Source organism: Pristis pectinata, chromosome 23 (genome assembly GCF_009764475.1).
Source record: "Pristis pectinata isolate sPriPec2 chromosome 23, sPriPec2.1.pri, whole genome shotgun sequence".
Lineage (NCBI taxonomy): Eukaryota > Metazoa > Chordata > Chondrichthyes > Rhinopristiformes > Pristidae > Pristis > Pristis pectinata.
The window spans coordinates 21,627,197-21,639,877 of NC_067427.1; the positions used below are offsets into that span (position 1 = coordinate 21,627,197).

General features: G+C 43.4%; 1 protein-coding gene across 6 annotated transcripts in view; it reads right to left on the minus strand.

Annotated features, from left to right (window-relative positions):
- Positions 1-12,681, minus strand: part of LOC127581979 (astrotactin-2-like) — a 1,282,697-nt gene that overhangs the window by 710,406 nt on the left and 559,610 nt on the right. For all 6 annotated transcript variants that reach the window (XM_052036829.1, XM_052036827.1, XM_052036825.1 and 3 more), the window contains one exon: positions 133-279. In XM_052036829.1, the coding sequence (XP_051892789.1) occupies positions 133-279 (147 nt within the window). The remainder of the gene's footprint in view (positions 1-132; positions 280-12,681) is intronic.

Consider the following 12,681-nt stretch of genomic DNA (forward strand, 5'->3'; position numbering starts at 1 on the left):
TCACAGTTATTATTTAACAGTTTTGTAGTTCAGGAAGACAGAAGCAATTCACCAAAAAACCCACAAAAGTAACAACCATCAAGTGCACAACTCTTCTGCTTTCTGCAAATATCCGTTAATGGAAAAACTTACCATCGGCAATGAAGTGCTCAGGAACATGAAGGGTCACCTTCACCATCAAAGGGCATGTCAAGTGGCCTCCATACACCACGGTTAGAACACAGCTGCTCACAGTGATTAGTGTGAGGGCTGTTCTATTCAAGGGGCTCCTGGGAGATCCTAGGAAACAAAGCAGCTTTTTACAGAAGGTCAAAGCTAGCCACATTTGTTATCATACCTCAACAGTATTACAAGTTGTACAGGTTCTGTGGAGAAGTTTAAATCCATTTCTTTCTTTTTCTCCCAATTAAGCTTTAATCATAATTGTTTTGTTAAAACCCCAAACATAAGTCAAAGTTATTTGGGGGAGTAATTGGTCCCAAAACATGGTATCAAATCTGGACTAACTTCTACAATTTCACAGTGAGTCATGGAGACATACAACATTGACAAGGGCTCTGGCCTGGCATGTCCATGCGACCTTTTCACTCATTAGATTAGCTGCCTGCATTAGATCTGTATCCTTCAACATCTTGCCTATTCAAGTGCCTGTCTAAATGTCTCTTAAACACAGTGATTGCATCTGATTCCACCACCTCCTTTGGCAATGTGTTCCAGATATCAACAACTTTCTGTGCAAAAACCTTCCCTACAAATCACTTTCCTCTCTCCTTCAACCTATTTCTGACCTAGAACTGACCACCATAGGGAAAACGATTCTGACTATCTACCCTATTGACACTTCTTATAATTTGATATACCCCTGAGGTTCCGGTCAGCCTCCTTCGCTCCAGGGCAAACAAACCCAACCTATGCCTTATGGTCTCTCGCCATACTAAAGTCCTCCAATCCAGACACCATCCTGATCAATCACCTCTGCACTCTCTCCAGCATAACGACATCCTTCCTCTCTTGTGGTGAGCAGAACTGCACACAATATTCCAAATGTGGTCTCACCAGTGTTTTTTAAAGTTGCAACATAACGTTCCATCTTTAACTATTCTAAGCCCTGACCAATGAAGGTAAATATGCCAACATTGCTTTTTCACCATATCTTCCTGTGCTGACACTTTCAGGAATGCTGAAATTGAACCCCAAGGTCCCTCTGTTCATCAACATTCCTTCACGTCCTACCATTTACTGCATCTGTCTATTTGACTTCCCCAAGTGCAACACCTCACACTTGTTACGAGTAAATTCCATGTGCCAAAACTCCACCTAACTTTCCGTTTGATCTATATCCTCCTGTAGCCGTGGATAACCTCCCTCGCTATTCACACCACCAACAAGTTTTGTGCCATCTGTAAACTTTCCTCAGGAGGCTAAAGAAATTTGCCATGTCTCCGTTGACCCTCACCAATTTTTATCGATGCCCCATAGAAAGCATCCTATCCGGATGCATCACGGCTTGGTATGGCAACCGCTCTGCCCGGGACCGCAGGGAGCTGTGGACACAGCTCAGCACATCACGAAAACCAGCCTCCCCTCAGTGGAGTCTGTCTGCACTTCTTGCTGCCTCGATAAAGCAGCCAACATAATCGAAGACCCCACCCTCTTTGGACATTCTCTCTTCTCCCCTCTCCCATTGGGCAGGAGATACAAAAGCCTGAAAGCATGTACTACCAGGTTCAAGGATAGCTGCTATCCCGCTGTTATAAGACTATTGAACAGTCCCCTAATATGATAAGGTGAACTCTTGACCTCACAATTTACTTTATTATGGACTTGCACCTTATTGTCTGCCTGCACTTCCTCTGTAACTATAACACTTTGTTCTGCATTCTGTTATTGTTTTCCCTTACACTACCTCAACACACTGATGAGATGAAATGATCTGTATGGATGGCATGCAAAGCAAAGTTTTTCACTGTACCTCGGTACACGTGAGAATAATAAATCAATTTACCAACTTAATGATCATGCCTCCAATATTCACATCCAAACATTAATATATATCAGAAACAAGGGTCACAGCCAGTGATTCCTGTGGTCAGAAACTTCCAACAACAAAAACATCCTTCCACCACCAGCCTCTGCTTCCGATCACCAAGCCAGTTTTGGATCCAATAAGCCAGCCTGCCTTTGATCCCATGTGCCTTAGCCTTCTGGACCAGCTGACCATGTGGGACCTTGTCAAATGCCTCACCAAAGTCCACATAAACAATGTCTACCACCAATGCTTTCATCGATCTTCTTAGTTACACAGTGGAAATGTTCTCGCCTCTTCTTCTATATCGTTTCCGAAGAAAGACGTCAGAATGCAGGTCATATTTACAGGGACTTTGGGAAAAAGTCAAAAATCCTGTAATTTCCAAACCATGATCAAAGGAGTGTTTTACCTTAATGTGAGAAGTGTCAAGAATAAGGGTGATGAACTTAGAGCATGGATCAGTACGTGGAATTATAATGTTGTGGCCATTACAGAGACTTGGCTGTTGCAAGGGCAGGAGTGGCTGCTTGAGGTTCCAGGATTTAGATGTTTCAAAAGGGACAGGGAAGGGGGTAAAAAGGGTGGGGGGTGGCATTGCTAATCAGCCATCAGGACACTGAGGAGCAGGTAGGTAGATTTTGGAAAGGTGCAAAAGGTTTTGATATGGCAGGATTTGTAAGGTGTGTACAGGAAGGATTCCTGACACAGTTTGTAGACAGGCCGACGAGAGGAGAGGCCATGCTGGAACTGGTATTAGGCAACGAACCTGGTTAGGTGACAGAACCCTTGGCGGGTGAGCATTTCAGGGATAGTGACCACAACTCTCTGACCTTCAGCATAGCCATGGACAAAGATAGGAGCAGACACTATGGGAAGTATTTAATTGGGGGAGGGCAAATTACGATGGTACTAGGCAAGAACTTGGGAGCGTAAACTGGAAACAGATGATTCCAGTTCTGGTAAATGCACTGCAGAAATGTGGAGGTTATTTTGGTACCACTTACATGGGGGTTCTAGATAGGTTTGTCCCACTGAGCTGAGGAGAGGATGGTAGGGTGAAGGAACCATGGTTAACAAGAGAGGTAGAAGGCTTAGTCAAGAGGAAGAAGGAAGCATATTTAAGGTTTATGAAGCAAAAATCAGACAGGGCTCTTGAGAGTTATAAGGTAGCCAAGGAAGGAGCTTAAGGAGGGACTTAGGAGAGTTAGAAGGAGACATGAGAAGGCCTTGGCAAATAGGGTTAAGGAATACCCTGAGGCATTCTACATGTATGTGAGGAACAAGAGGATGACAAGGGTGAGGGTAGGACCACTCAGGGATAAGGGGAAAACATATATCTGGAGGCGAAGGAAATAGGGGAGGTCCTAAATGAATACTTTACTTCAGTGTAATGCTCATCAGGGAGAGGGACTTAGACGAACATGAGATTAGCATAGAACAGGCAAATGTTTTGGAGCATGTCGAGGTGAAGAAAGCAGCATTGGAGCTCCTAAAAAGCATTAGGATAGATAAGTCCCTGGGGTTGGACAGGATATACCCCAGGTTACTATGGGAAGCGAGGGAAGAGATTACTGGAGCATTAACGATGATCTTTGAGACCTCCCTGGCCACAGGAGTGGTACCGGTGGATTGGAACAACGTTCCATTGTTCAAGAAGGGTAAAAGGGATAATCCCGGGAATTATAGAGCAGTGAGTCTTATGTCAGTGGTGGGCAAACTATTGAAGAGGGTTCTTAGAATTCTTATGAGCACTTGGAGAAGCATAATCTTATTACGGATCGTCCACATGGCTTCACGGAAGGCAGGTTGTGCCTCACGAGCCTAATAGAGTTTTCTGAGGAAGTGACAAGACAAATTGATGAAGGTAGTGTGGTTAATGTGGTATATATAGATTTTAGCAAGGTGTTTGACAGGGTTCCCCACGGTAGGTTCATTCAGAAAGTCATGAGGTATGGGATCCATGGAAAATTAACTGTGTGGATTTGAAATCGGTAGAGGGCAGAAGGTGGTTATAGAAGGGGAGTATTCAACCTGGAGGTTGGTGACGAGCGGTATTCCGCAGAGATCTGTTCTGGGATCCCTACTCTGTGATTTTTATAAATGACTTGGATGAAGAAGTGGAAGGATGGGTTGGTAAGTATGCAGATGACATGAAGGTTGGTGGTGTAGCAGACAGTGCAGAAGGTTGTCATAGGCTGCAATGGGATTTAGACAGGATGCAGAGCTGGGTGAAGAAGCGGGGGATGGAGCTCAATATGGAGAAGTGTGAAGTGATGTACTTTGGAAGAACGAACTTGAAGGTAGAGTATATGGTTAATGGCAGGATTCTTAGCAGTGTGGAGGAATAGAGAGATCTTGGGATCCAAGTGCATAGATTCTTCAAAGTTGCCACACAAGCTGATAGGGTAGTTAAGAAGGTGTATGGTGTGCTGGCCTTCATAAGCCGTGGGATTGAGTTCAACAGCCGAGAGGTGATGTTGCAGCTCTATAAGGCTCTAGTTAGACCATATTTGGAGTATTGTTATGAGGAGAGGTTGAGTGAGTTAGGGCTGTTCTCTTTGGAGCGACGGAGGATGAGGTGCATAAGATTATGAGAGGCATAGGCAGAGTGGACAGCCAGCATCTTTTCCCCAGGGGGGCAATGGCCAATACTAGAGGTCACCCATTTGAGGCGCATGGAGGAAAGTTCAGGGGAGATGTCAGAGGTAGGTTTTTTACACAGAGAGCAGTGGGTGCCTGGAATGCACTGCCGGGGGTGGTGGTAGGGGCCGATATGATAGGGTCATTTAAGAGACAATCAGATAGGCACGTGGACGAAAGAAATCTAGAAGATTATGGGAGGTAAAGCAAAGACGGGGATAGATTGAATGGGGATAAGGTGTATATAGGTTGGCACAACATTGTGGGCCGAAGGGCCTGTACTGTGCTGCCACTGTCTGTAAGGAGTTTGTACATTCTTCCCGTGTCTGCGTGGGTTTCCTCCATGTGCTCCAGTTTCCTCCCGCATTCCAAAAGATATATAGGTTAGGAAGTTGTGGGCATGGCGACACTTGCCGGCTGCCCCCAGAACACTCTACGCAAACAGGTGCATTTCACTGTGTGTTTCGATGTACATGTGACTAATAAAGATATCTCATCTTATCTTAGTGTTCCAGGTTCTGTGATTTACATATAACCTAGGGCTTGTCAAGATCAGAAGCAGCTAATTTCATTGGCAACAAATTCATTAGGCATTAACAATGCAAAGGCTTGCTCATAACTTCAAATACAGGTTTTCTCATATTTATAGATTGTGCCAACATCGTACATTGAACTTAGGGTAAGTGCACATTCCATAAGAATCCACTTAAAATTGTTTCAAAACTTAACCAAATGTTTGACAAGAACAGAAAAACTATCAATGTGAAAAACTTTCCAAGTTGGCCATCCCTGCCAATTACACCTTGTGGTAATTTAAAGTCCTGTTAAATATGACAGCTTCAGGCTTATTAAAATGTATCATATAAGAGAAACTATATTTCAGTCTGGATTAACTCTACAACATGTTAAACAGTTTAGGTCTGCAGATGAATGAATTTAAATACATTAATGCTACATATTACATTTCCACTTGGACTATCAAAATTGGCTGATAACCGTGTGCCAATGCGAAAGAAAACTGTTTAAAATAATGTAGGATCAAACCATTCATTATGAAGATAAATATAATAGTTTTCAGATATCCGTGAACATAATATAAAACTACTAAACTATAATTTTTGAGATATTCAAGAATTATGTAGATATGGCGGAATATTAACAATTTAAGTTGTCATCCTCCTTCACCAAAATACAGCAGCTGGAGCTGAGACCAGGCATTGCACATTTCATACAGGACGTCCACTCCCAGGACAAGCTCAGAAGGTTGGCTATCGGCTCCATTAGGGTTTGAAGGGCATTGGGATGCGGGAGAAGGAGCCAGGACACTTTCCTGTGGATCAGGAGGGAAGGAACTGGCAGCTTTATCTGGATAACGGGGTGAGGGAAAGGCGATTTCTATCCAAGAGAGGCTCTGGGATTGTTTCCACGACATTTCTGGCACTGTTTCCATGGAGACTGGGTGAGGGATGAGGTGTGATGCACATTGGGAAGCCAGGTATGGCATTCAGATTGATGGGGTCACTTTGCAGATTGGGGTTTATTGCCAGTGAGGGATGAGCCTTCGGATGTGAGTAGGCATTTTACTTACCTTGGAAACCTCCCAGGGTGGTGTTGTGGGGGAAGACCATGTTGTCCTGGGAGTGCTCAAAGACAGACATTCCCAGAACAAATTGGTCTAGGTTCACCTGAAATGGTGCAACAAAAGCAGTGCATTGGAAGTGCCTTCATCTCAATCAGCTCTGATGTGGAAATCACTTCAGGGTCACAAGGGTGAGCAGAACAGAAGATGCCCAGTTAAAATTCTTGGCATAGTGCAACCCAAAAATGGTTGCAAACACTCAAGGTTAAATTGAATCTTTAATTACATCGCACTGGAAAAACTGATACTATATTATTCGTTTTCTTGTCAAATCAGTCTACCAGCTGGAAATAAATTATCCAGGAGATGTCGTGAGCATCAGTCTCGAACACTACCACAAACATGGATCAAATATTGCTTCATTCTATTGCTGAAAAGTCAACCTCAGTTCAGTTTAATGCAAAGAAGATCACATAAAATAACGTAAGTTTGCACTTGAAATTGGGTGTTGACTTGGTGAGGCCACAGAGCAGGGTTGTATGCTCACTGAACAACGAAAGCAAGATCCCAATAACAACAGAGAGTTACCATGGATAGCAGATAGACTTCCACCAGACCGATGACTTGCCCCTGACAGCTGCTGGAGTCTTTGGAGAGTCAGGATGTGAGTTACTTGCAGTGGGATGCCCAGCTCTGACTTCTTGCAGTGACAGGATTTATGTGGCTGTCCTGTTGAGATTCATGTCTGGCTGTTGAAAGTGGGGTCTTGGCAATGGGAATGCCACTGAATGTTAAGTGTAAAGCAGATCAGAATTTTTTTGGTTGGATTTAGTCAGCAATTGCCACTAATCAGCCCATGTCCAAATGCTGGCTCACTCTTGTTGTATGCAAGTAAGAACTGCAATCGTCAGCAAACATCCCCACTTGAATATAATTAAACAATGACAGAACTTAACCACTGACAATCTGCTTGCCCACTGTATTGTGTCTCACAATTTCATTGTACCCTGCATCCAAGCATGGACCTGCTGAATTCCAGTGTTGAGTGGAAAGTGATTGCTCTAAACATCAAAGCAGCATTCCATCAAGTGGTGTTAAAGAGTCCTTGTAAAACTGAATAATAATCACACTCTTCATTGGTCTCTTAACCATTAACTATATAGTTGAGCGAGTTATACATTCTACAAGAGCTATGAGAGATAAGCAATAACTGCTGACCTTACCAGTAACATCTGCATCCTTTTTACAAAATAATCAGTGAAATAGAGGAGATTGTACTGTGCTGGCCTAAGTACATTACCTGATCATTGCAGAAGGTAGTGGATGCATGCAGGAGAAAGTAATAGATATGACAACAATAGACTTCCATGAAGGAGGGCAGGAGTGGCTCAGGTGAAATATGAATAGCTGTATGAACCAGCTGTGCTAAATGGCCTTTGCTTGTGCTGTTAAGTCTCTTGAATGTGAGACAAAATAATCAGATCCCCTTACTTTTTTCTACAGTATTGATTCTGATTTTTAGCAGTCTCTTCTTCTTCTTCTAAGGTAACGTCCCATGGCTAAGGATGACCAGGACTGTGGCTGATGGATCCATTGTGGGATCCACAAACTTTGCTACAGCTGGGACAGGGAGTGCCTGACAGGCCATGTGCCTGTGCAGTAGGGAAGGTGATGGGTTCCTTCTGTTATTTTCACTGGGCTTCATGCACATTTCCCCCGATGAGACTCAAGGTTCTCAGTTCCATCTGAGGTGCCACTTCTACCATGAGGTCATGATTGCCAAGAATCAGTGAGGATGTTATATTTTCCAGCGGGACTTTGAAGACATCCTTGAGGAATTTTGTCTGACTTCCTGGTAACCTCTCGTGACGTGGCTCAGAACAGAGTGCCAGTTTTTGACGTCTGCTGTTGTGCACACCCATCGCAGCTGACTGAGCTGGGGATGTTGGCCCAGGAGAAGATGCAGCTGCTGGTTCATTAATCCAGCCGTATGCTTGGAGGATTTCGTGCCGATGGCATCAGTGGTGTCTCCCTCATGTTTCGATGTGTCTCCGAAACATAGAGAAGGGCAGGTTTCACTGCAGACTGGTTTAAGCTTCATTCATGGTTCAAGCTCTGGATCTTTGGACAAATGATGGTCAAAAGCTGTGTTGGGTCAATGAGAGTGAAGATGAATTTCACCTCTGGTGTTGATCTTCGATGGGAGATGGCTCTTGAGATATGGAAAGCATTCTATATTTTCCAGGGTCTCATAGACCTTTATTTTTGGGGTCAGTATTCTGTAATGGGGATGGGTAGGTAGAACTTTGTTGTGTGGATAATTAGCACAAGGCCTGTTCTCTCTTGCTCTTCAGTAAACAAGTTGATAAGTACTTGGAACTCTGAAAGTGTGTACGTGGATGTATCGTCTGCATCAGTAGCTCAATGATTAAGCTATAATGCCCTTGATACCCATGCAAATAAACTTTCATTCTCCACCTCCCCCTAATTTCTGCTCAAAACTGTTTTCCTATTGCCAAATCCAAATTCTGCAATAAACCTGCATAATTGGGCAGCATTGTTTTCAAATATTGTTCATTGCTTAGAAGTTATTTCTCTAAATTGTTAGGGCTGGTGACTTGGTAGAGTCTGATTATTCCCGCTGAATATAAGTGCATCTCAAAAAGCATTAGAAATGTTAACACCTTCTCACCATCTGTGAGGATCCTGAATTTAAATGATTGAAAATAACTTTAAAATACACAATAGCCTTGTTCTATTCAGACTGAAGTAAAATTAAAAGTTTCTCAGCAGATTGCAAACAAATCATTCAAAACTTAAAGTGTACCGTTTGTGCCCTCACACCCACAATTCCAAACTATATCTTGCAGCCTCTTTTAAGACCTTCTGAAGATCAAGATTGTCAGAAAAACTGACATGAGATTTCATCAGGTGTGTGGCAGGGATTACTGCTGTCAGGTGGACAAATATGCCTTGTGTGAGCTCTGAGATCTTGATCTTCAGATTCCCTTTTCTTCAACCAAATAAAGACTGTGCTGGTGTATTGAAGGCAATAGTGAATTTTATCATTAAAGTTTGAGAGGTGGCTCCCAAGATATGGGAACTGGTCCACATTTTCCAGCATCTTGCTGAGAGCCTTTATTGTCAGATGGCAGAGTGGTGGAGTGCAGGCAGGTTGATAGAGGACCCTGGTCTTGCAGATGGCAGAGTGTATGGACCACCTTCTGATATGCTTCAGTGAATGAATCAATGATGTCTTAGAGCTTGGCCTCCAAAGGATATACAGGTTCAAGCATCATCTGCAAAGTGCAGGTTTGACATCTGTAATTCTTTTGACCTTGGTTCTTGAGTATAGCTTCCTAGGTTGAACAGTTTCCCATCAGTTTAGAGGATTTGCACCATAGGAACTTTGTTGGATGGTGGATACAACATTGTGATGAGGAAAATTGGGAAAAGTGTTGGGACATTGATGTAGGCTCTTTTGACATTGGAATTCACAGAAATTGATTCTGCTGTAGACCCGTCGGTTAGTATCATGGCTGCATGCCGTCATGGTGTAGACATAAGATGGAGAAGGATTTGAGTGTGCTGGCAAATTTTACGAGAGTGTTCCACAATCCCTTCTGATTGATGAAGTCAAAAGGATTTAGTGCATTCGATGAAGGTCACGTGCTGGTGCTGCTCTCTGCGTTTTTCTCAGAGTCGTCATCCAGTGCAGATCACACCCTCTGAGCCGCTGGACGGGTGGAATCACACTGCGATTTGGGGAGCAGCCCTTCAGCCACTAAGAGGACATGCTTGAAAAGGGCTCTGGTGATGACATTTTCTGTGGATACCACAGGTGGGCATCTCCTCTTTTAAAGATGGTCATGATTACAGTATCTCTGAGGTCGCCTTAAAAAACCACCTCTTCCCATGATGAAATTGTGGATTTCTGAGTTGGAATGTGTCTTTCTTGACTTCTCGTAGGTTGGGGTGGCAGAAGTCATCAAAGACAGAGAGACCATCAATGAATGTCGTGGTTAAGAAGGCATATGGGGTATTCTTCAATCGTGGAATTGAACTTAGGAGCCGAGAGGTAATGTTGCAGCTACATAGGACCCTGGTCAGACCCCACTTGGAGTACTGTGCTCAGTTCTGGTCACCTCACTACAGAAAGGATGTGGAAACCATAGAAAGGGTGCAGAGGAGATTTAAAAGGATGCTGCCAGGATTGGGGAGCATGCCTTATGAAAACAGGTTGAGGGAACTTGGCCTTTTCTCCTTGGAGCGACGGAGGATGAGGGCGGAACCTGATAGAGGTGTATAAGATGATGAAAGGCAGTGATTGTGTGGACAGACAGAGGCATTTTCCCAGGGCTGAAATGGTTGCCACAGGAGGACATAGGTTTAAGGTGATTGGGAGTAGGTATAGAGGAGATGTCAGGGGTAAGTTTTTTTTACACAGAGGGTGGTGAGTGCGTGGAATGGGCTGCCGGCAACGGTGGTGGAGGCGGATACGATAGGGTCTTTTAAGAGACAGTTGGATAGGCACATGGAGCTGAGAAAAATAGAGGGCTTTGGGTAAGTCTAGTAATTTCTAAGGTAGGGACATGTTCAGCACACCTTTGTGGGCCGAAGGGCCTGAATTGTGTTGTAAGTTTTCTATGTTACCTAGAACACTTTGAAGATCTCAACTGCAACTTTGTCCTTGACATGAATGCCCTGGACTCCATCCCTCAGTATTTGACATTCAACTGAAACATTCTGCATAGACACAAGAAAAATCACTGCATTCTAATAATTAAAAAAAATACATTACAATGAAAAGTCATTTGCTTGAAAAGTTGACCTTTTTTTGTTGTCTCTCAACAGATGCTTTCTAACTGCTGAGAACTTCTTGCATTTTCTATTTTTATTCCAGACTTCTTGTCTGCAAAATGTTGTCTTTCGAACATTATATATATATGTACCATAAATATGTACCATAGCAATAGAAGAAAGGGATCAGGATTCATCTAAGCTGTACAAAAGATATTATTCACTTCTGAATAAATGGACTCACATTGAAAACAGTATTTTGCATTGCTCGCTAACCCAAAGAGGAACAGTGAAGCATTCAAAAATACAACCACGAGCATAGCTATTTCCACGTTATCCTTTATAGAAGAAAATCAGTCATTTTTGGCTAAAAAGTTATCAACAAAACTGTGCGTGGGTTTCCTCCGGGTGCTCCGGTTTCCTCCCACATTCCAAAGACGTACGGGTTAGGAAGTTGTGGGCATGCTATGTTGGCGCCGGAAGCGTGGCGACACTTGCGGGCTGCCCCCAGAACACTCTACGCAAAAAGATGCATTTCACTGTGTGTTTTGATGTACATGTGACTAATAAAGATACCTTATCTTAACAAGGACCCACTCCCTTTACAGTAGCTGATGGATATACAGACATAATTAACTTAAATTCGACCAAATTAGACTAAATTGGACCCACGGGCAGTACAGTGATGCAGATAGTAAAGCCGCTGCCTCACAGTGCCAGAGACCCAGGTTCAATCCTGACCTCGGATATTGTCTGTGTGGAGCTTACACGTTTATTTTCACTCAAGGGGGTGAATGGAGCTTTGATTTAACATCTCATCTGTACAATGGCACCTCTGAGAATGCAGGTTCAGTAAGGTATTACTTGAATTGCATGCTCAAGTCCCAGAAATCGCAATACTGGCTGGTTTCCTCCCCTGAATCAACTGGCACAGAGACCAAATGGCCCCATGGGGAAGCATGCAATTTTTCCTTTAACTCAGAGAATGAGCAACTGCTCAACCCACTGGGCAAACATGTGGCTGCTTTTCATTTGCTGCCTTCTTTTAGACAGATGCCAAAATTAGGAAGAGCCCAAATCGGGAATCATGAAGATTAACTTGCAGTGCAGTGACACTAAGTATTGATGCATTACCTTCAACCAATCTCTAAATCTGCAAGCTATGCAGCTTAGGCTAGACTTCAACTCACTGTTGTACCCTGTTTCTGCCTCTTTTTAGTGCTCACTACTCTGCAAACTGATGCCAGTTCTTCTGAATGCATCTGCTCAGGTCCCATACAACACATGTAAATGTGGGAATACAATTGTTAACAAGGAAATAATATGCAGAAGCCAATATAGACCGAACCAATTTATTTCCAATTAAATCCCGAAAAGGTAACTAAAAGGGGCAATTTCATTTGCACTTGTGAAGATGTTAAAAGGCCACCTGAGATACATATCATCGCCTCTTTTCCCCTTCTCGATTTGACCAACCAATCACACAAAAAAGAACAGCTCCTGCTGTGTTTCTGGCAGCTACTTTCATTGGCACATCAGCACTTTCTCTGCAAACCCCAGGATACCAATTCTCTATGCTACAATCAGCGTTCATTCAACTGTGCAAGGCTCCTGGAACTGCAACCGAGACTTT